Source organism: Anopheles funestus, chromosome 3RL (assembly GCF_943734845.2).
Source record: "Anopheles funestus chromosome 3RL, idAnoFuneDA-416_04, whole genome shotgun sequence".
Classification (NCBI taxonomy): Eukaryota; Metazoa; Arthropoda; class Insecta; order Diptera; family Culicidae; genus Anopheles; species Anopheles funestus.
Window position 1 is genome coordinate 65449131 of NC_064599.1, and position 23710 is coordinate 65472840.

At 46.2% G+C, this 23710-nt stretch overlaps 3 protein-coding genes across 11 annotated transcripts in view; 1 reads left to right on the forward strand and 2 right to left on the reverse strand.

Moving 5' to 3' along the window:
• LOC125769111 (eukaryotic translation initiation factor 2 subunit 1) lies at positions 1-1839 on the reverse strand. Its single transcript, XM_049437584.1, has 4 exons — positions 1738-1839; positions 973-1459; positions 648-880; positions 1-574 (listed from the first exon to the last, which is right to left on the reverse strand). The coding sequence occupies exons 2-4, from the start codon at positions 1434-1436 to the stop codon at positions 249-251; spliced, it is 1023 nt and encodes a 340-aa protein (XP_049293541.1). The 5' UTR covers positions 1437-1459; positions 1738-1839; the 3' UTR covers positions 1-248.
• A 198-nt stretch (positions 1840-2037) lies between these two features.
• Positions 2038-4061, reverse strand: LOC125769100 (serine/threonine-protein kinase haspin homolog). The gene is made up of 2 exons (XM_049437563.1): positions 3792-4061; positions 2038-3671 (listed from the first exon to the last, which is right to left on the reverse strand). The coding sequence occupies exon 2, from the start codon at positions 3656-3658 to the stop codon at positions 2141-2143; it is 1518 nt and encodes a 505-aa protein (XP_049293520.1). The 5' UTR covers positions 3659-3671; positions 3792-4061; the 3' UTR covers positions 2038-2140.
• A 153-nt stretch (positions 4062-4214) lies between these two features.
• Positions 4215-23710, forward strand: part of LOC125769087 (histone-lysine N-methyltransferase 2D-like) — a 32395-nt gene continuing 12899 nt past the window's right edge. The window contains exons 1-14 of one of the 9 annotated variants that reach the window (XM_049437528.1): positions 4215-4413; positions 5111-5610; positions 6790-7459; positions 7537-8178; positions 8259-8502; positions 8763-11951; positions 12639-13369; positions 13720-13991; positions 14099-14301; positions 15939-16301; positions 19584-19725; positions 19793-22059; positions 22128-22228; positions 22313-22736. In XM_049437528.1, coding sequence (XP_049293485.1) covers positions 5499-5610; positions 6790-7459; positions 7537-8178; positions 8259-8502; positions 8763-11951; positions 12639-13369; positions 13720-13991; positions 14099-14301; positions 15939-16301; positions 19584-19725; positions 19793-22059; positions 22128-22228; positions 22313-22736 — 9360 coding nt within the window. In that variant the 5' untranslated portion in view covers positions 4215-4413; positions 5111-5498. The other 8 variants (XM_049437527.1, XM_049437525.1, XM_049437531.1 and 5 more) reach the window with 8 other exon arrangements.

Consider the following 23710-nt stretch of genomic DNA (forward strand, 5'->3'; position numbering starts at 1 on the left):
TTCGGGAGTTTAGAGAACGTTATTATACCGTTTTAATACAAATCATCCACAATTGTTATAGTATAAAGGAGGAAACTTAGCATTATTACCGCAGCTAACCAATGCCAGGGGATCGTTTTTTTTCAGCTCTTTCCGACGTACAGCTTTCCATGCCCGACGATTTGGTGGAATCGGTAAACTCCTTGCGGTGGCCAGTAGCAGTAGCAGTGGCCCACCACCGGCAGTCATTCTTGCTTACTGCTTTGTTATTATTCCTCTTGCTTGTCGTCTTCCTCGTCGCCGCTACCTTCGAACTGGATATCCTTGTCGTCCTTGTCGCCACCATCGTCGTCCATCTTATACCGGATGCCAACCTCATTATCATCCTCCTCATCCCCGGACACTTCCGCGTTCTCTGCCTCGGCCCGTTCCATCTTTCGAGCGAGATCGGCTTCATCGGTCGCCGTCACGACCTTCGGTGCCATCTGCACCTTAAACACACCACCGAGCCCTTCGATCGTTTCCTTAATCTTTTCAATGGCCATCTCGAGTGCTTTCAGCCCGTCAGCTTTTTCCGGTGTCGATGTGGTCATTACTGGTCATGGAGAAGAGGCAAAATGAAACCAATTAACAAGCGTAACTAGCTAAGCTTTACATTGAAACCTTACCGTACAGCGGGGGAGCAATGAGGTTAATTTTAATCGGCAGCTCTTCGGTGGACATTTCGAGCCCGGCTCGTAGTGCCGTTTTCACCGCATCGATACCTTCGTAGCCGTAGCAAGCGCACTCGATGTCAGCCCGAATTTTGACCGCTTGCGATACCAGCTTCCGCTGTATATTGCTGAGCAGCGATTCCTTCAATTTCGGATCCAGACCACACTCGTCCAGCAACGTTGGATCACTAAAACGATATTTAAAAAAAAACATTTTTCTTTAGCTGTTAAGTATTGATTCAATTCACACATGAATGTATCATGATACGGTCACACATACACAGCACACTGCTTGAACACATCGAACGCGGTCACTTTGAAGTTGTGCTTTTCCTCAAAATACCATGCCGTCTTCTCGTACAGCTCTTCCAGCTTCTGATTATCGAATCCCATAATGTCGGCCACATGGCGCAGGATCGAGTTGACCGCTTTCGCTTTGGAAAATCGTTCCGTACACTTTTCCACATCTTCCGGCGAAACACGCCGCTTGGAAAGATCAATGTAGCCTTTGTTTTTGTCAACACGAATCACTACCACCGGTTCCGTTTTGCCGACGCGGATCAGTTTGTTGATGGAACGAATGCGCCGACGGGACAGCTCGGACAGCAGTATCATGCCCTCGATGTTGTTGTACTCGAGCAGATAAACGTACGCACCCATCTCGGCGATTGACCGCACGTTCACCATCACCACATCCTCCACCTCCGGGTACTTTTGTTTATAAAACCGGCACGATAACGTCATGTTGCTGGCGCTGCTTTTGAGTCCTGGAAGAAATTCACATTCATAACCATTGTTAGTGTGGCCGTGCAAAAATGAAACAAAACCGACGTTCGCATGCCGGATGGAATGCCGGTCTGTGAGGCTCTACGTTTAATGGTATTGGTAGGTCGCCTTCTGCCAACAGTTCTATCACCTTGGATGGAACCGTTTGGAACCACGTTTTATTGGAACATTGGTTAACAATCGCTTGTAACCACGGTTTGTACGATCTATCCAAAGTTGAATGAACACGTTTTGCTTATTTTCAGTTAAAAATACTCACTTTTTACCACAAAAAACTATCTTAAAAGCGCTGATGCAATTTCACATGTGGCAAACGCCTTGAATGACAGTGACAGAAGGAGAGAAAACAACACATTTCGAACGTGATCTTCGAAAACATGCGGATACATCTACACCCGTTGTTTCGAACAACAAGCTATAACAACCACCCTGTGCTTTATTCAATTTGTTTCGTTGTTGGGAACCAATTAAATTTACGATCATTCGGCTGTTCGTATTCCAATTACCTATTGTTTCTGAATACGAGTTGAAATAGCAATCAATCTATACAATAAAAATGTAAATTATCATTGCTAATGCATGTTTATTGTGCGGTACAAATAGAGTTATAAAACATTAGAATATTACTAATCGATGTAAATGCGTATCCTGTCGCGAGATGTTTAATTTTCCTTATCGCTTTCGTTCAACTGAGGCACGAAATAGTGTGATACAATTTCATACACACTATTGAACCGAAGCAGTACATCCATCAGTTCCTTCATCGTTTTCATTGCAGCTTTGTGCGGTTTGCTTGTTTTGTCGCGATAGTTTCGCACCGATATCAATTTGTCCAACAAATAATGCAACCAGTAAACATTCGTTTTGGGCGCATGTAAATTCCACTCATTCTTCAACGCTAACTTCATGTTGCGGTATACCTCAAACTGATAGTCACCTTCCGCGGTAAACAGTTCCTCGTCGGTGGTCAGATCGTTGAACAGACATAGCCCATTATAAACGATGTAGGACAGTGTGTAATCGATAATGGTTGCCTTCAGACCATGGGTTTGTATTACAATTTCTTCGCCCAGTAGATAGTACGTCCGTTCCGGTTCCTTTGTCGGTTCGATCAATATATTGCCTGTGTGCAAGTCTCGGTGCTCGAAATCGTACCGTTTTTCTGCCACTGCTAGCATCAGCACAATCTGGGTGTAGATTGAGAAGGCTTGCTGTGCATTCCGGAACCGATATCCATCCAGATCGGTGCCACCAAATGCTGTTTCGAAGGCAATGTAAAGCTGCTCGGCGGGAAATTCTTTCGGACTGTCGTTTTCCGTACCGTGTTTATTGTCGTATTCCTCCCACAGGTCAATAAGTCGTTGCGGATATCGTCCCACAAGGCAATGGACACTTAGCAGCTCTACGAAACCATCTGTAGAAAACTGCACATTATGCTGCCTTAAGTTACTCAGCTCGGCCGATATGATTACTTCAGACAGAATTTGCTCGTACGTTTTTTGCTTTGTGTCATTGATCAGAAGGTTTCCTTCAATGGGAATTAGCTTTAGAACTGACTGCAGTCCAGTGGCTTTCGTGCACAGGAACACTTCACCGTATACGCCCTCGCCAATCTTACGATCTACCACCGCTTCCAAACTAGCAAGTGCTCGTTCGAAACTGATCGGTCCTTGTTGTCCACAGCGTGCTAGGATTTCATTTCTGGGACTTTTCGGGCATAGATAGCGCTGTTCGGCCACCGTTCTCCATACCAGTGGCGCAACGAACTGATGTACTGGCACATCGTTGTCATCATCCGGTTGTTTGCTGATGGAAGATCGTACTGTATCGCGCTGCATCGTTGCGTTTGTTGCTTGCGACACATGGTGATCGCTCGTGTATAGGGTTATTCGACGTTCTCCTGCGATGGAACAGGAACCGTCAAGGCGACAGATCGAGGATCTTAACATGGACATTGATTTGCGCCATTTGCCTGGCTTAAATGGTACTTTCTCGACGGTAGTGCAATCGTTATCGTTGTGGACAACGCTGTGTGAAGAAAGTGGTCTGGTGGACACTCTGCTACTTTCCGCTATTGGTACAATCGTTTCTTCCACTATCGCCAGAGATTTATCGTTGGCGACTATTGCAGACAGGGTCGTGTTTCGGGACTTTGCCCTTGATCTCCTTTGCGTGCTCATCTTTCCTTGGCAGCTATGGTAAATAATCGAGATAAATCAATATCATCCACAAATAGACACAAATATGTAAGGCAATTAGTCGACCTCGGCTGCAAGCAAATGGATATTTGTTCCAGCCAGCAAATATACTCACTATTTTAGGAAAGGATCAGTTGCGAAGCTTTCTGCAGGTATTGTACAACAACGTCAACAAAACTCTTCTGCAAAGTTCGTTATTTTTTGAGACTGTCAAATAATCGAACGTGCGATGTTATCTGATCATGCTGTTGTTATTCCTTTCCCGCATAATATAAACACCATTTAGTAGTTTAAATCTATACCATGTGTGGTATTAGCAAGTAGATAAAAATAACACACATGTGTTACGAATATAATACACAATAAGAAGTTTTTCTTACCACATTTATTAAAATTTCAAAATTCGAACTATGGAAACCACTGATGTAAAATCCGAAAACATCGCCCGTTTCGATGTGTTTTGCTTGAAAATATTCTACCCTTGCTATACTTGCTTGCTAAATGTCAAATGCCACCCCGCACACTAGCGCCTCCGTTGTGCGGTATTGAGAAACAGAAAAGCTGCAAAAAGTGTAATCAGCTCGTGTTGTCATCAAGCATTTTTCCAGCCGATTTTCGCGTGGAAAAAGCTTAACGATAGTCTAAAATTATGTAGCTAAAACGAGGTGCAACGGAAGCAAACCGCTAAACAGTACGTGGGTAGGAAGTGAACGGGTCTGGCCGTGGTGTCCAGAATGGTACGAAGGCGGCGTCCAAAAATCGACCCGTTGGCTTTCCCAACAATGGCGACCGCGAGCGATGACGACCAGCAGAGGGTCCCGCATCAGATGCCCACTCCGACCAGTGGATGATGATAGTGCAATAGTTGGACAGTGCTAGTTCTTACGCTGGGAAATTAGTTGGGTAGGGTCGGAAAACGGCACAGGCCAAAGATAGAGTTTCGGAACAAGCACGATCAATGGATGCTACACTATGGCAATTAGCTGCACACCCCTCCCTCGCTCTTGAAGAACCACTTTTAGGCGACCGGGGGGGTGTCTGGCGTTGGTGGTGAGGAATGTTGGCTGGTGGTTGATGGACGGAATGTTTTCAAATATCAATCCGCTCCGTGCATTTTCGTGTCATTTGTGCTTTGCAATTTGGTGTTAAATGGTTTTAAAACATACCAGAATAGTTCCGCGTGAACAGAAACTATCAGTGTCCAGTTCCATCGAAGCCTTATCTAGCTCACGCATCATCCCTTTTTTACGTGCTTTTTTCCTACAGGGTGAATTTGTTGATTCGTTGGGGTTGTCAAATGTCTGCTGTCTTCTGTGTTGCAGTTTTTTGTTTGGCATTTGTTTCTTTTTTTTACGAACGGTGACACAACACAGCAGGCACTGCAGCATCGAAGCAACACCACATCATGCTAAACAAAATATTCCAATCTTTTAGCCGTGCCAGGGCTGTTGTGTTTAGGAATTGTGTTAGTGTCGTGTAATCCCGCAGCAGCATAGAATCTGACGCATGCATTCATGGAAAAGAAGGCGGAAAAAAGTAACACACAACTGGCAGTCGCAGAACCGGTGATGGTGAAAGTGAATGTGTACAGTAAAGCATAAGGTGGAAAAACGTGCATTGCAATATATAAAAAAGTAGAAACACTTGCGTTAAATGTTTTTTGTGCGTTTTTTTTTCTGTTGTTGTGCATGAAGATATAAAGTGAATCATATTTGTAACATACAAGTGCACACACAGTGGCAATCCAGCGGGTGGTGCAGGTTATGTTTGGCAACCCTTCACATAAGTAAACGGTCCTGTCAGTTCAAGACCGGAAGCGAGCATGGATCCGGAGCAAATTCTTCTGGACGGTAATGATTTCGAGGACGGTTCGGATTACGGTGATTACGAGTTCATACAGGACCAGGATGCACTATCGTTGAATGCTCCGCTTGGTAAGCAAATTCATTCATTTTCATCCAAGCATGTCAGTGTGATCGTTCGGTAGAGGAATGCTTTCCAAAGGGAGATTTCACTAGGACAAAGCGGGGTACCAACTAATAACAGTAGCTACATTAATGGTAATGGTTCTTATAGTTTTATTTTAGTAGAAAATAACTATTATAACTGTTTCTAATATGTTATTCCTTTCCTACAAACTTTACCTATTCTAGTTTCACTTTGTGTATGTTTTCAATCAAAAATTAAAAAATGACCCAACATTTACTTTTTATTTTATTTTTCTGTTTGATTTTTACATTTTTAAATATCTGTTTAATTGTTTAAAACTATTTCGTTATTGTTCTATTGTAATTTTAACTTAAAAAATAATTTCATTTAGGTTTGCGACAGCTTCATTTCAATCTTTTTCTTCTCCTTATTGCTAACTATAATTTATGGTCATTTATGTCATTTATGTGTATCTTTGTTAATTTTATTTTATAATTTCTTAATTTAAACAAAAAAAAACGCTTTTCTGCCTAATTTATTACAGACCACCAGTAGAGCCCAGAACACAAACACACACTAGAGGTGCGCCTGCCCGCTACTCTGCGCCTTCGTATTATTTCTTTTTAGTGTGTAGAAAGATAGTACCTTTTATCCTGTCGAGATTCACTTTTACGCATACGCACACTCATAGAGTAAAAAAAACATTAGCAAAACAGGGGACATACAGCCACGTTCTATTGCCTCTCTATCCCTATTGTGCAAACGTACACAGACACACATACACACCCACACAACATTTGCTATAAAACTTTCCGTATGCCATCCCAGTAATCTTTTTCCCCTATCGCATTTCTGCAGCAAATAGTTAAAAAAATAGTGTGTTTAGTAGGCCTGACATTCCAGGCATTTCTTGCTCACGATCAAGTTTATTGCCTAGTCGGCACGATAGGAAAAAAAGGGGTTCGGTAGCGTCGTTTTCTATTGAATAGATCTAAATAGTTATTTTTTTTTTGTGTGCGCGTGCTTATTTTGCAAATTCCGTACACTATCTCGCATTCTTTCGCTATACATGATCATCGTCATCACTTTAACTTCCGGCTTACTTCACATCCAACCATAAACACGCGACACATACCGCGATCTTTATCGACATTTGTGAAAATGTTCGGCTGACAAACGTGCAGACACCATTCTGGACCCATCGGCTGCACCAGTTTCGTGTCAATCGTCTCCGAACGAAGACTCGTTGGCGATATCGCAGAACCTGGATGAACAGACGGTTGGTGACACTGGCAGTAGCAACAGCAACAGTAACGGCAGCAACCATCGGGATACGATACGTATCATCACGCAACAGGGTCAACCGAACCGGCCACAACATCAGAAGCTAACGATCAAAACAATTATCCTTAGCGGTTCGGGCCCGTCCTCATCGATCGCCGGCGTTACCACAAGCGGCTCTGGCACGTCTCTGGTTACGCTCAACAGTGGGACAGCATCGTCTTCCTCTTCGAACGCTTCGTCACCTGCCTCATCGTCCCCATCGTCCGTGTCTTCGCCGGCACCGGCAATCGGTGGTTCCGCTGCCCCGGTACGGTTCGGTCTTGGCGGTGGCAAACCATCGGCAGCGGCACTACGCCGCGGGCCCGGACGACCGAAAAAAGATTTCATTCCCCTGCTAAAGATGTCATCATCCGGTGGTGGCGCAAACTCCACCGGACCGGCCGGTACCGGCGTGTCCGGATACGTCGGTACGTCCACGATGATCAAGCTGAGCGGGGCTACGATCGCGGCCGCTGCATCATTAGGCGGTGGCAACACATCACCCTCATCCGAGAGCAAGATCGTTAAAAGGTAATGTAACAGCCAGTCCCATCTTCCCGTGTCGCGTAACCTGTCGCGGTAACACTGAATCTGTATCTCCTAACTAGTCCAAGAACCCCGTTTCCACTGCTTTTTAGATATAAGAGTACTAATGTTGTTCGTGGTGGTATCCCTAAAAGGAAAGTGGAACTAGCCGCCATTGCAATGCACGATAGCACCGTCGCGACCACCATTACTTCCAGCACCACCGCGGGCGTAAGAAGCCCTTCCGGTAGTACGTCTCTGCCTTTATCTTCACCGACGGCTGGCACACCAACGTCTGGCGGTGGTGGATTTGGTTCACTGTTATCTTCCCCGAACGAGGACGGTCCGACGGGTGGTGCCAGTACAGCAAACAGCTCCGTAGCATCGACACCGACCGGAGAGCTGGAAGCTGATCCGGCGCAGCTGATGCCGGCACCCGACGATATGCCGTACTTTCCCGAGAAGTATCCGGGCAAGCTGTGCATCCTGTGCAATCTTGGCGAACGCAGCCAGCTTGGACAGGGTGAAATGTTGCGCATCGAGATGACGCTGGCCGCGGATCAGATTGCGTCCGCTTTGTCGCAGGAGGAAAAGCCGCAAACGACGGGTAGTAGTTCAACCGGGTCGGGCGACAGCTTCGGTGACAAAAGTCCGAGAGCGTCCAGTTTGCTGGGACCGCCACATTTTGGTAGCAGCAAGCGGCAGAAAGGTTCAAACAAGTGCAAGTAAGTAATGTAACAAATGACCTCCATTGGAAAGATTAATTTAATTCGTTTTTTTTTGTTAAAATTTTCAAAATTTCCAGAAATCCAATACCAAACGCAGAGTATACGGACGAGCTGGAAAAGATCGGCCATCTGGAGGTGCTTGATAGCTCGATCAATGATGGAGGATATTTCTACATTCATCGGTCATGTGCGCTTTGGTCGTACGGGGTCGGTCGGGATCCGGTGAGTGGAACGCTTAGCAACCTGGAGGTGGTTGTAGTTCAAAGTCTTAGCAGAAGGTGTCACTTTTGCACACATTTCGGTGCCAGTTTATCGTGTAAGGTAAGAAAACCCGCAAGCCAATTTCTGTTAAATTTTTCTCGTAAGTGTGTGTTCGAGATGAAATAATGAAGTTAGAATCCTTTGAAGTTAGTGTGGAATGTGAAGGTAGAAAGGATTCATCGTCTCTACCTCTAAATATTCCACTCCACTTGAAAGGAATTCAAAAATGGCTTCAATTTTATCATTTCAAATCGAAGCGTTGTATCCCATAATATAGCCACGGTTTTAATTCGTTGCTTTTTTTTCTATTTTCCCGCCAGATGTCTTGCCCTAAGTGGTATCACTTTCCGTGCGTTGCTGCGTCCGGCGGATTTCAGGTCATACAGACGTACAGCATCTTCTGCAAGGAACATCTGGGACAAGTGCCTTTAGTGTGTACGGAGGACATAAATTGTCGGCAGTGTTCGGCACTGGGCGATGTCGGCAATCTGATCATGTGCTCCATCTGTGGCGATCACTACCATGGTACGTGCGTGGGGTTGGCCCAGCTACCCGGCGTACGGACCGGCTGGCAGTGTAACTCTTGCAAAAAGTGCCAAATCTGTCGTGTACCTGATTCGTCCGAGGGTCGGTCGGTGGCGTGCGAGCTGTGCGATAAGATCTACCATGCCAGCTGCCTTCGACCGATCATGACAACGATACCGAAGCTCGGCTGGAAGTGTCGCTGCTGTCGGGTATGTTCGGACTGTGGAGCACGAACACCCGGTGCCGGTGCATCCTCCCGATGGCACTCACACTATACCGTCTGTGACTCGTGCTATCAGCAGCGCAACAAAGGCTTCTCCTGTCCGATTTGTCACCGGGCGTACCGGGCGGCGGCCCATCGGGAAATGGTAAAGTGTAGCGTGTGTTTTAAGTTCGTGCACAGTACGTGCGATTCCGATGCGGAGCTGTCCGTGTACAATGCGCGCAAGGAAGCCAACCCGGACTACGAGTATCTGTGCAGCCCTTGCAAAACGGTAATACACAGCGGACGTTTGGCTGCGGCCCTGCGCCGTAGCAGCAATGTGGACGAGGACAGTATGTCACTGTCGCAGGAAAGCCTTAACGATGAGGCAATGGATGTGGATGGACCGGACGGTCGTGAAAGTGCGGTACGAGACAGGTTGGAGCGGTCCGGCGGTTCGCTGGATGTCGGCCTCGGTAAAGGGAAACCGTACGTAGCCAGTAAAATAGCGAAAAAACGGCTCGGACTGTCGCTTGCCGGTGGTCTAGCCGGTAACCGACCGAAGGGGCTTGGTAAAGGATTTCAGAAAAAATCACGTCTTGCGGACATTACGCGTAAACGTGGCTCGAAAGCAAAAATGCGTGGAATTTTCGGTGTGCCTGGGTTGGGACTACAACGTCCCACGGCCGATCTTGCCCTAACTGCGAAAGCGAACGAGGAGGAACCGGGTGGAGAGAATCGGTTAGTGTTATGCTCGGCAAAGGATAAGTTCGTACTGACGCAGGACATTTGTGTGATGTGTGGTGCGATCGGTACGGATCAGGAAGGGTGTTTGATTTCCTGCACCCAGTGCGGCCAGTGCTACCATCCGTACTGTACGAACGTGAAGGTGACGAAGGTAATACTGCAAAAGGGTTGGCGCTGTTTGGATTGTACGATCTGTGAAGGATGCGGCCAGCGGCATGACGAAGCGCGCCTTATACTGTGCGACGATTGTGACATCTCGTACCATATCTACTGCATGGATCCACCGCTGGAACAGGTGCCGCAGGGCACGTGGAAATGTAAGTGGTGTGCAATGTGCCTTAAGTGCGGCGCCAACAGCCCGGGCTACAACTGTACCTGGATGAACAGCTACACAGAGTGTGGACCGTGCGCTAGTCAGCAGAACTGCCCGTCGTGTAACGAGGGTTACGCCGAGGGTGAGTTGATCATACAGTGTCATCAGTGTGAACGGTGGCTGCACTGTTTCTGTGATCAGATCAAAAATGAAACCGACGCGGAACGATGTGCCGAGGATGGGTATACCTGTATGGCCTGCCGTCCGGCAGAACAACCTCCACCGCATCTAGTACCGAAGCGAAAAACGTCCACCATTGCCCCGATGGTGGTGGCGAATGCGACTACCGTTTCGAAAACAAACGCCAAACCGGAAGAGAAAATTGTGCCACTCGCACTGGAGGGTAACCATTATCTGGATGGTGTGTGTCTGAGCGAGCACGGTTTGCATCAGATCAAAGCACTGCAGGCAGAGTTTGGTAAGCGTGGCAAACGGAAACCGAAACTGCCGCTCGAACCACCGCCAACCGAAAAGGACGCTGGCATACTGGCGGCGATCGAGTCGGTAGTTGCGGGCAGTAGTCACGATAACTCGCTCGAAGAAATGCGTCTCGAACCGTTGGATCCGAAGGAGGAGGCAGAAATCTACAAAGACGGTATGGTGTGGAACGATCCAACACCACCGGAAGGGTTTGCGCTGTTTACGACGGAAAACGGTACGGTCGTGCTGCGTAAGAAACGGCAGCGAAACCTGCAAAAACTAGGCATCGGTGGTTTCTTCGTGCGGAACCGTGGCATACGAACGAAGGACGGCAAGGAGGACGAAGATCTGGTGGATGGGCTGGCAGAGGACGGCACGGATGGGGCAGGTGGTGCGGGTGGAACAAAACCAAAGAAGAAGCCAATCCGACGCAAGCCGAAGAGTAAGCTAATAGAAATCTATCCCAGCATTCTGCAGGATGCATTTTTCGGTCGGACGCTGCTCAACTCGAACATGCCCATGTTTGAGGCACCGGCAAGCGATGATGACGGGGTGCGCAGTGACGTTTCCGACGACAAAACGTTAAAGCTGACCGCCGAAGAGTTGAAGCTATTCGAGGCTGTGAAAAGTAAGCAGGAGGAAGTGGGCAGTCAATCTAAGGACCATTCCGAACATCCGGCCATTTCAGCCGCTGCCATCGCTGGTCAGATTGGGCAGACTGTGAAGAGTCCAGCGAATGTAGCGGCACTGTCACAAAATGTTGGACAACAGCGACCAACAACCACTACGGCAGCAGTGTCGCAACAGCATCCCGGTACGAATGTACCATCATCATCAGCTGTGCTTTTGTCTTCCACCGGTTCGAACCCTGCAGTTAGCAATTTTAACTCGAAAGATACACCGAACGGTGTGCATGTGGGAACGAACAGCAACACCACCACCAAGATGGAGGAAGACGAAAACAGCGACACGGAAGCGTTGAACGATGTGCTGGGTTTGCCGAACGATTTAATAGAGGAAGATTTCGTAAGCCAAATCATGACCGAGGACGAGCTGATGAAACATTCCGGAGCATTTGATGAGCTGGCGACAGATCCGGAGCTAACCGATACGTTGGCAAAATCGTCGAAAGATGAGCTGGTAGATATGTTGAGCCCTCACTTTGATCTGACCAACATCGGTCAGATGGATAGCAAGGTGGTGGAGGAAATTTTCAAAACCGTTCTTACGGACGAATCACAGGTAAGTGAAGGAAGTAGAGTACCTGATATGTAGTACAAACTAGTGATGAGTAATCCGGAGTGGAATCGTGGATCCACTCCGACTAAAAACCAAAATTGACTCCGACGAGTCCGGCCGAGTCCGGTAGAGTCCGGTAGAGTCTGGTCGAGTCCGGTCGAGTCCGGTCGAGTCCGGTCGAGTCCGGTCGCGTCCGGTCGAGTCCGGTCGAGTCCGGTCGAGTCCGGTCGAGTCCGGTCGAGTCCGGTCGAGTCCGGTCGAGTCCGGTCGAGTCCGGTCGAGTCCGGTCGAGTCCGGTCGAGTCCGGTCGAGTCCGGTCGAGTCCGGTCGAGTCCGGTCGAGTCCGGTCGAGTCCGGTCGAGTCCGGTCGAGTCCGGTCGAGTCCGGTCGAGTCCGGTCGAGTCCGGTCGAGTCCGGTCGAGTCTGGTCGAGTCCGGTCGAGTCTGGTCGAGTCCGGCCGAGTCTGGTCGAGTCCGGCCGAGTCTGGTCGAGTCCGGCCGATTCCGAATGGGTTCGATCGATTCCGGATGAGTCCGATCGAGCCCGGACTAGCTGTGGGTAAATTTTGAATTGTTCAGGACAAGATCATTGCACGTAGTTCCCCAAACAAAAGGTATCTTGGGGATAAGTGATTATACATATTAGCTCGGAGAAAAACGTTCAACTAATATCATAATGGTTTTTTTTCAGGAATCTCAGGAATCAATGCTTGCCAGTTCTATGACACCCTACACCTCAAACACATCGACACCCTCTCATAGTGCCGATGTAACGAAAAAGGCTGTGAACACACGATACATTGCAACGGGCGGACAGACGATGGTACAAACACCACAGCCGCAACATTCAATGCAAGATCCGCTTCAATCACAGCAGCCACCACTGCCGGTTACGCATCAGCAAACACAACAACGATCATTGCAGCAGCAGATAGTGTTATCGCAATCGATACAACCTCCCAACCAGCAGACCGTGCTTTCGGACCAGCAGCAACAGCAGCAGCAGCAACCGTCCATCGGTGCCATAATGGGTAGTGTACAAGCGACGAGTCAAACGACTCAGCAGATAAGCAATCCGATGGCTGTGATGCCTCAGTCACACATATCGCAGACCGGCATCGGACAACAGGGACCGATGGGTGGACAGATCATGCTGCAACAGCAGCAACAACAGCAACAATCTCAACACCAACCTGGAAGCGGTGGAATTATGTCAACCGGCATTATGCAACCATCGGGTATGGGTCCTAATGTAACCCAACAGCAGCAACCACAGGGGATGTCCAATACTTTCTCCATGATGCCGCAACAGCAACCGCAGCAACAGATGTCACTGCCGGTCGGGACAGTGGTCGATGCAAACACGCCAAATCAGCAACAACTATCTCGAGGGTATTTTTCCAATGACTTCCATTCACACAGGTAGGAATGGAGATTACCTATGAACAATGTGCTGAGAGATCTTGCCTATAATGACATAATTCTTTTCGTTACTAACGGCTTTATTTATCGATCGAGATGATGGCGACATTTATCTCTAACGCTTTTTATCGTGTTTTTTTTTTGTTTTAAACGAGAATATGCACTGCTTCATTTTTCCACATCATACGCACGTACGAAGATTGAAAATATCCTCAAAGTAACCATACTCGCACCTCCATTCCTAGCCTGACAGAGTAGCTATAAAGTTTTAAATGCATGCAAAACATTTACTAGAAACTACTGTTATTACTAATTATTTCTTTCCTCCTTCGCAACACATTCACAAACAGCACCATGCTTGGCGGATATCAGGATCCCGTACAGAATCAACCGTCGGGTACGATTACGGCCCAGCCACAAATACAACCGACCGGTCAGTGGACGAATCAGAACCTACAATCGGTACCGAGCTCAACACCGATGGATACTACACCGGTATCGGTTCCAATTTTACCGGGCGTACCAACCGGTACGGGCGCGGTTGGTGAAATGATCGGTACCTTAGACGACACGAATGTGAAAAGTGCGCAAAAATTGTCCGACAAAATGCGCAAGGATGAAAGTGAGTTTTAGCAAATCGGGTCCCATCGGTGTAGAGTGCTGTGCTCTAACTTTTCCACCAACCGAAAATGGACGCCATTTTCTAAATTTCCATTTCCATTGTTTCAGTGCTGGGAGATATGTCAACGATTTCATCCGTGCTGTACTGCAACATGCGCCATCCAGAGCTGAAAACGGAGTTTCCCAACTGGAACGATCGTTGGAAACAAATCAGCAAACGGTGGCGATTGTTGTCGAACGAGGAAAAGCAACCGTTTCTACAGCAGGCCCGTGACAATCGGTCCGCCAGCAAGATGAAGAAAACGCAACAGGTATTTACCTCACATGCAAAGGATGTTTTAATTTATATGGTTAATTTTGATTATTCGTGTAAATTGATTTTTGTTTTGAAATACTATCAATCAAACAACAATGTCTAATTATTAGGTTCTTATGATAATTCGTGGCATTGTAAAGTAGCTGCCGGTCGTGATTTATCAAAATCTAATCCAACTGCAGGTAGTCCCAGTTGGAGTTTGATGTTTAATTACTCAGCAAGCACAAAATTAAAGTAAATTAGAAAAAAAGTTAGTTAATTATGCCTTCGGACTAGATTCAATAAATTTATTTTAATTTTCATTAATGTGCTCTGTCCAAAATTCGCCTGAAATGCGGTATAAATTACGAGTAGAGAAGAATATTCATTTATAGGCGAAAACTCCGAAAAGGCGACTATATTAATGTATCTTGGGAACTACCTGTGTATATACAAAGCATCAGCTTTTTCTTGAGAATATTTATCTTTCAAAAAAAAGTTAATTGTACAATCCACGCAGCAGAATGCCACGAATTAATGTGAGGATCTAATATTACAAGATTCGTTTACAAAAGCAGTCAGTTCAGAGAGAGTTTATTACATGTGCACTACCGACCGAAAGACGGTGTGCCCTTTTTGTTAACTTGTAAAAACCCGTATATCCAGTCGAGCAAACGATGCACCAAAGACACTATTTTAACTATTTCCGTTCTGCCATCAGTTGTTTTGTTTTAATATCATTTTATGTAATCATTATTTTGTATGATCGCTACACAAAAAGTCGTACGACAGAAGCGGAAGCAAATGCTGCGTGCTATAGTTTACACCAAAAGCAAACTATGAAACGTTTTGTTTTTCTTTTTTTTCAATCATCATCCATCGTTCGTTGTGAGAGGTGCATAGTTAATTTGCAAAATTCATTATTCTCATCTTTACACATCCTGTTTCATACATAGTATAGGCTCTCATACGTGTTGTGTGACTAACATGCGTTTGAACTTGTTTCACCATCGACCCCAAAAACTAGAAGGCTAGAGATATAGTTGTAAATGTCTCGCTCATTAGTATTCGCGCATCATTCACCATAGAGGAGTAGGCTCCTTGCGATATACTACAGTCACTGTTTCTTTGTTGATTTTACCACACCCACGGTGGCCCCTTAATGGGGCTTTTCCTAACACACGATCACGGTTTGTTTAAATATGCGTTTGTAGGCGTTACACATGATTCCTTTGCCATTCCCGGCCATAGTCAGATCAGATACGTTGCTACTGCAATTTTCTTTCTTCGAAACCTAACCAATGTCATTGATCGACGGGCATAATTGGGTGATATTTTTTCATTCTTCCACAAGAAAATGGAGAAAGTTACACTGCCCTTCGAAACAAGAACACATATCTTCCTTAAACCACCACTATACACACTCTCTGTCTACTCGAAAGCACTATGTACTTTTGTTTCCTTTGTTGTTTGTTTGTTTAATTGTTCGTTCGTTCGTTCATTCGTTTGTTCGGTCGTTCGTTTTGTATTGTTTTTTTGGTTTGTTTTCGTTCTTAAATCTTATTTCTTTTGTTTGCTCAAAAAAAAAACATAAGACAATATGGTTATGGTTATCATATATTTGCAACACTTCCCCATCCCGAATCGATTCAGGTACCACAATTATCACCCAAAGATGGCAATAGCAATAGTTCTGGTACGATGAACATTGTTGGCCCATCGTCCGCATCTTCCCCCTCTTGTTCCTCATCATCGAACATATCGGGATCGCTAACAACGGAATCGGGTTCAATCTTAATCGGTTCGGACCAAACGGTGGCGGCTGGCGGTTTGGTTCAGCAGCATCCAATCAACATACATCATCATCCGCAGCAACAACAGCAGCAGCAGCAGCAGCAGCACCAGCAGCAACAGCAAGTACCCGGTGGTCATCAACCGATGCTGCAGCAAACATCACACGGACAGCAGCAGCAGCTGCTGCACGGCAACGCGCCGCTACAGTCCCAACTACTTGAGGTGCAAGGAAATTCTTTGGATGATGGCAATAATAGCTTAGACGAGCTCGGTGCCGCTGCTTCCAATAATACTCATGTTTTTAGTGCCATACGCGATTGTAATACCACACCTCCTTCCTCTTCTAACGATACTAACACGAATGCATCATTAGATTCAGTTCATGGTGACGGTAGTAAAGCTCAGTTCACACACAAAACCCATAACGATACAACACCATTCAAAAACACGACCATCATTAACACCACACCACAGTCCACCACTAGTGCATTGGCCGGGAATGTTAGCATCTCGTCCGTCGGTGATGCTGGCCCTCGATCCCAAAACCCTTTGCTCTCGATCAGCGATAATGCAACGTCGAACTTAATTGTGCGCCCATCGAGCGCTAACCCACCGGACCAGCCAACAGCCGAAGGTCAATCAGGTTCAGCCAGTTTCGGCACTGCTGCTGGAGCGAGCAGCGGTTCCAAAGCAAACTTGGTTGTGGCGGCTAACATTGCGAACACTTTTATCAATCTCTCCAGCCTGACGGCGATGGGACAAACGGCAGCATCACTCGCGCAACCACCGCAACAGCACGCACCGGCCCATCAGCAAATCGTTACGCAACGACAATCATTTCCGGCGGTCGCAAATCCTGCGGAACAGCAGCAACCGACCGGTGCGGTGAACGTGCTGGTAAACCAAACCATGCCACCGACGCACGTGATGAAAACGCTTGCAATCGGTAACAGTAGAACGAACATTTTCGTACCGAACGTGATTGCATCGCCGGCGACAATCACCTCATCTAACTTTACCGTCCATCACCATCATCATCAGTTTGGGCTACGAAATGGTCCGGCACCGAACGTGACGGTAAATCCGAATGGGAACTTTAACGTTAACTCGGGTGCAATTTTGCGCCCCGGCGGATATGCCCATATAAGGCCGGGTTTTCTACCGCAAACGTTTAACATTGTGACCAGTGGTGGGAACGGTGGTGCGACCGGTTCCGGACAGTCACCGATACTGGCCGCATCGTTACAGACGATTAACAAAATTGCTGCACAGCAGCAGCAACATCAGCACGGTGCCGGTGTTGCTGCACCGCAGCAGGTGATCGCTCAGCCCCGGCCGACGAACATTAACAAACTGATCAACGTCTGTCCGGATGGGTCACAGCAGCAAATACTCATATCTACCGGCGGTGGTCAGGTTCAGGTTGCTCACCACGGTCAAAATCAAAGCCCGGGACGGCAAACGGTTTGTAGTCCGCAGCGGCCACGAACGCCGGGTGTTTCCGGTGCGATAACGACGGCACACATCGGTGCCAGCCCGGTAACGGTTATGAATCTAAACGATCAACAGATACGGGTGTTAACACCCGGTGAAATAATGCGCACCTTACCAGCGCTCGATGGTGCTGGCAGTGCCGGGTACGAGATAATTGCAACAGCTAGTAAAAGTATAGCAACTGCACAACCATCGCACTACATCGTGCAATCATCTGCCCCGATTGTTGCCGAATCTGGACGCAATGCAGCCGATACGAGTCTTTGCTCCGCTAGTGTTTCGCTTTCCTCCCAGTCGGTAGCCGGAAATATGATAATCGAACATACCAATAGAACCGTTGATGCGAACGCAAAAGACAGCAGCACTGTCAGTGGCAGTGCCAATTCCGCTAACGTTAACGATAGAGATCATGCCCCTAGTGGTACACCGTCATTGTTAGATAGGGCCAATAACACGAATGTCATCAATCCCACCAATGTAACAACCACTACCAACACCACCATCACCACTACTACCACCACCAATAATACTTCCTGTATGTTAACTGCAAATAGTACTGTGACAGCTATTGTTTCTACTTCCTCCATCACTACTACTACTACTACTACCACCACCATCACAAGTACTACCACAACTAGTAATGCTAGTATCCATTCTGCTCCTACTACTACCACTACTACTACTACTACCGCACCCGAAATGGTGAGAATTTTTAACGATAGAAAACGTAAACTAATGTTTTTGTTTTGGAACTTTTACTTTTCTTTATTTTTTTGTTTTATTGTTAATTAATTTGGCAAATTAATTACTGTTAGATTTACTGGTACGACGAGCCTAGCTGATTGGCTCTTCTTCTCAATACTTTTATCTTCTTATGATGGATGTATCTATTCGATTTCTTTCTGTATGACAGTTTTCTCCTCTATTTTTTCATTTATAACTCAGTGTCATACGTAGCAGTTTTTTTCCTATTGACTTTACTTTCCAATTCATTGTAAATTTACAATCATTGGAGCATATAAATGTTGCATTAGTTTACAATTGTTTAGTTTTTAAATAAAGCTACTTTCATAGTTCATTACATTATGCCACTTTTTATACATTCTTCCATAAATAGCTTAATTGTTGTATTTGCCATTTTATATCTGTGCATGAACATGTTTAGAAATCCGTTGCATTTAATTCATTAAAACATTCTAAATTATTTACTGCTTAAAAAATTAATTCTAGCTGTGTATTTTTTTGTTTTGTTATCTTTTATTCATGTTGCTCTTCTAGCTTTTCATGTGGTTTAATTCTGTTGGCTTCTTGTCAGTATACATGTTTGGTTGTGCGTGTTTTTTGTTTTGCTCTTTACATTTCCTTTTATGTTTTCATGTTTCATAAATGTATAGTTTATTAGCTCGCTTGTTGTTATTGTTTCGCAATTGGTTTGGGTTTACCATTTTCTCAAGCTTTTTATAATCTTTTCATTATGCGTTGTATCCTTTCCAATGGAATGGTTTTTTTTTTGTTTTAAATAAATTCTCATGAGTTTATTTTGCACAACTTTGCACTCTACTGGATGTAAATGAAGTTACAATCTTGTTGTTTTTTGGTAATGTTTAGATGTAGGTGGTTTTAGTATTTTTCTCTTTGCAAAAAAATACCATTTTTTATATACTGAGCAATATTAAGCCTTTCGTGGTATTTCATACAAATACTTTTAACCGGGTCTGTGCATTAAAGATTTCGTATGTTAAATCGAAAACGCTTTTGCTGAACTTTCCCGACAGCTAAATTTTGTTTCTTTTTTAACTCTAATGTACTGTATTGATGGCATTGTTTTATAATTTACCTGCTGATGAACCTCGTATTGATGGTTTTTCTTTTGTTTTTCATTAGAGCTAGTTAATTTTTTTTTGCTTCCTTCAAGTACAATACGTGGCACTAAAAAGTGTATAGAAGAAAAAAAAAATAGTTCGAAAATAACTTATTGACAAACCATTGATTTTGTTTCCTGTATCTTAGGATCAAGATAAGATAAATGCACAGCAGAAAAGTATGCGTGAAGCGGAACAGGAACGGCAATGGAAGCAGTTGCAGCAGCAACGCGCACGCGAACAACAATCGCAACAGCATTTGCTATTGCCCGAGCAAAGGATGCAAGGTGGTACGTAGCTAAACGTATGAGATCAGTATTTTGTCTTTATAATCACAAACCTATTATTTCTTTATAGATCCCACCATGCAGCTACAGGTGGCGACCGATATTGGAACTGCCGGCGTTGGACCAATGGCAAGCCCATCGCCCAATTCGCGCGGTCCTTTCGTGTCGCCAGTCAGCAAAAATCGTATGGTACCGGCCGTAGGTACGATGGGCATGAATGCACCATCCAGTCCGGTTTCAGGCAACTTTCAGCATCCCAGTATGGGTATGCCGGCCAGGGGACTTCCTGTACAGATGCAGCAACAGCGTCAAATTCCCGCGCAAGTTGGTGGTCCAACGGTGCGAATGCCGTTAAGTCCATTTTCGCCGCAATCACAACAGCCCCAATCACCCCACGATATTCTGCCCGAATCACCAGCCAGCCAGCATTCCGGGATGGATCCGTTCGTACGGCCCCCGTCGGAGGGTATGGCCGACACGTACGCGGTGCATCATTCACCCCAAACGCCCCGTTCGATGGGACACCAAAGTCCGGTTGCGGCAACGAATAGAAGCCCGGCATACTCGGGACCACAGATGGGCACGAATGCGGCCGGCACACCGACCGGCATGCGTATCAACACGATGGATTCGTATGCTGCAGCACCGGGCACGCCAAGGCCACAATTTTCCACCGGCACCTCAAGGCCAACGGTATACGCGCGTCCAAGTGAATTGTTCAATCTTATGCAAAACTCTCCGTTTGCTTCACCGCGCTCGGAAGGTTTCGCACAGTCGCCGCAGGAAGGAAATCGACAGCTGCGTGATTTGTTACAACGGCAGCAACTGCCGGCACCGAACAATCCGGTCAGCGGCTCAACCGTGGGTGGTACCAACTTAATGCAGCAGCAAACTGCCGCCCAACAGTCGCCTCAGTCAGTACAATCTCCTGGTGGATTTATGGACGATCAACAGCATCAGCAGCAACAACAACAGCAACAACAGTCCCAGCAACTTCAGCAGCAACAGCTTCAGCAGCAACAACAACAACAACACCAGCAACAGCAACAATTGCAACAGCAGGCTCAGCAGCAATCATCACAAATGCATCATCAACAATCACAGCTACAGCAGCAGCAACAACAGCAGCAGCAACAGACAGGAATAGTACAAACCCAAGGAACAGTAATGCCTTCTAGTCCGACCGATATGGGAACATTCAGGCAACCATTGCCACCAAATATGATGGCACGCCCGCGCATGCCCGGCACAATGATTCGTCCATCGGGCAACATTGTTCTTGGTGCGAACAATCAAATATTAGTACGTCAGCAAATCGTTCGCACGGGCGGCCCTAATCAAATGGTCATCACACAGCAGGGCATGATACAGCAGCAACAGTCCGGCCAAATAATGCGCCAACGCATGCAGCTTGTTGGACAAACCGGAACCAACGCCCCGGATGGTACGCAATTTGTAACGCCCAACGGTCAGCTAATACATTCGCAGCAACAGCAGCTGCTGAATCAGCAGCAGTCACAAGTATTAACCACTTCCCAAACCGATCAGCAAAACATAGCGCTACTAGCGCAACGGCTTGCGGGTGAAGGTGAAGCACACGCGCCTTCCCAAAACATTTCCCGTGGACCGCAAGCAGCACCGCAACAGCAGGCTGCATCAAATCAGCAACAAGCGGCGAATTCTGCGGGTGGTCCCCAATCGGAAGGTTCGTCCGAAATTCCCGACAGTGTCAGTGCCGAACTGGAAAAGCTGGAACAGGAAGATAATACCGGTATGGGCGAGGTGGAAGGTGTTGGTGATCTACTCGGTGAGCTCGATGATGATGATGCGGAGCTGCTCGATTCGTTGACTGCCGAAATGGGTGATCACTTCAACATACTCGAGTATGCCGATCCTGAACTGGATACAACGGATGGTGAAAAGTCTAACCTGCTCGATAGCTTAGAGTTGGACGATGAAGCGAAAGATGCCGAAGCGAAAACAAGGCAAAAGCAGGGTGAAAATGTTGATTCAACGTATGAGAAAATGGAAGAGCAAAATAAACAGGTCGGTGGAGCAACGGTTGCAAGAAACATGGCGCCGGGTGGAATCGTACAGCAAGACATTTCAAACGCAGGCGTAGTTGGACAAAATACGATGCAAAACAGCAACTTTGCCCCCGTTCAGAACCAAATGATGCAACAACAGCAGCAACAGTTTGGACAGCAGCAGATGCTTAACACCGTTACCGGGCCGCAACAGAAGCTTTCGGCGGCGACCCAAATGAAAACGTTACGACCGAACTTAATAGGGCCACCTTCCATGCAGCAAATGCAACAACAGCAATCACAGCAACAGGTAAGTGTGAGTTAAGGAATATTTAATGGCTTCGGATAGAAAATGCAACTTTGTGTTTGATTTTGCAGCTGCAACAAGGAGTTGTCGTCGGACAAAATACAATTGTTGGCGGTCCTAGGATGATGGCAGCAGATGGAACTGTTGTTGGAACCGCAACCATGAAGGCTGGGTATGTTAAGATTGCTTCTATTCCACTGCTCCCGCAAGGCACCGTACTGATGTTTAGGGAACTTTCGTTTTTTTTTTGCAACAGCTTCATGAACCAACAGCGCATGCAGCAGTTAAAACAGCTTGGACCAAATGGTGGAGGTGGTATGGTGCAGAACATCATACCGACCGGTCAACCGCAACCAAGGATGATACATCAAATGGCTGGTAACAGGATGATACAGACGCCTTCCAACCTCCCAATACAGGCGCAGCAATCGCACCAGCAGCAGCAGCAGCAGCAGCTCAACGCAGGCGTTACCAACCAGTCGCAAATTGCAATGCAACAGCAACATCAGCAACAACTGCAAGCCCAGGTACAGGGCGTTCAACAGCAGCAGCAGCAGCAGCAGCAGCAACAGCCTACAGCTGTTGGTCAGCCACCGCCTCCACCGTACCCGGAACCGCCTCCACCGTATCCCGGTAACCAATCTGGACCAAACGTACCGATTGGTGGAAATCCAATGCAGGTAAGTGTAATCACGGAATATTATTTAACTTCTGCTCAATAAGTTGATCTTTCGATCGAAATCATAAAACAACTAATGTGTTTTAGAAAAGATAAAAAAAAATCAAAAAAACATACTAAAACACACACATGATTCTCATGTGGAACTAGACGCCTAGTACGTATCGTACACAAAAAATTGGATACTTTGCCAATAATTTGAGTGCGCGAATCAGTTCAGCTTTTGGATTTTGTATTCGTCGAAGTGCTTATTTTGTTTACTGGTTATATTTTGTAAATATATTCCAATGATCGTTCCAACCAATTTTGCTAAATCGTTTGCAGATATATGCAACACACAAACTGTTTTTTTTTCTTTCTTTTCTTGCGGGTAGTAAATGATGAACCATATAGCGGGTTTTATAAAAATAAAAACTCCAAACCACTGTCACTGTCCACTGTACCCTAATACGTGAAACGATCTGAATGGCTTTTCGATCAACAATTTATCTTTTCTTTTTCCTCTGAATGCCAGCAACAACCTTACGCGAAATATTACACTCACTACGGTGTACCAAATACTTCTTCGCGCCGATCGCTATTGCTTAAGGTGAGAGATCCCACCAAGAACACCCACCGGTTTCCCCGGGGGCAAAAGCGCACACTTTTACTCTTGCTACACCGTACAAATTACTTGACTATCTGCACCCATTTGTCCTTCAGCTGCAATCGTTCGGTGATTGGCCACTTTTCACTTGGGTCTCTGTTTTTTTGGGCATTCACAACAGAACCACACCTGCTAGTTCGCTCGTTCGCCTAGTTTTAGTAAACGTAACGCAAGGAATGGGAAGTAAATGCATTTTTTTTGGTTTGGTTTTTTTTTAATTCATTTTACAGGATTTCGCAATAAATAGGATTAGAAGGGAACATACTTAACTGAATCGCACATGGGAGTATAATACTCGTGACATATTGATGCTGAATTACAAACCGAAT

Bases quoted from the DNA above. Each gene is read 5' to 3' on its own strand.
- LOC125769111 (XM_049437584.1), bottom strand. From the start codon at position 1,436: ATGACGTTATCGTGCCGGTTTTATAAACAAAAGTACCCGGAGGTGGAG. The intron at 881-972 runs GTATGTGTGACC...ATATCGTTTTAG, and splicing joins GTGTTCAAGCAGTGTGCTGT to TGATCCAACGTTGCTGGACG. The intron at 575-647 runs GTAAGGTTTCAA...CTCCATGACCAG, and splicing joins CATTGCTCCCCCGCTGTACG to TAATGACCACATCGACACCG.
- LOC125769100 (XM_049437563.1), bottom strand. From the start codon at position 3,658: ATGAGCACGCAAAGGAGATCAAGGGCAAAGTCCCGAAACACGACCCTG.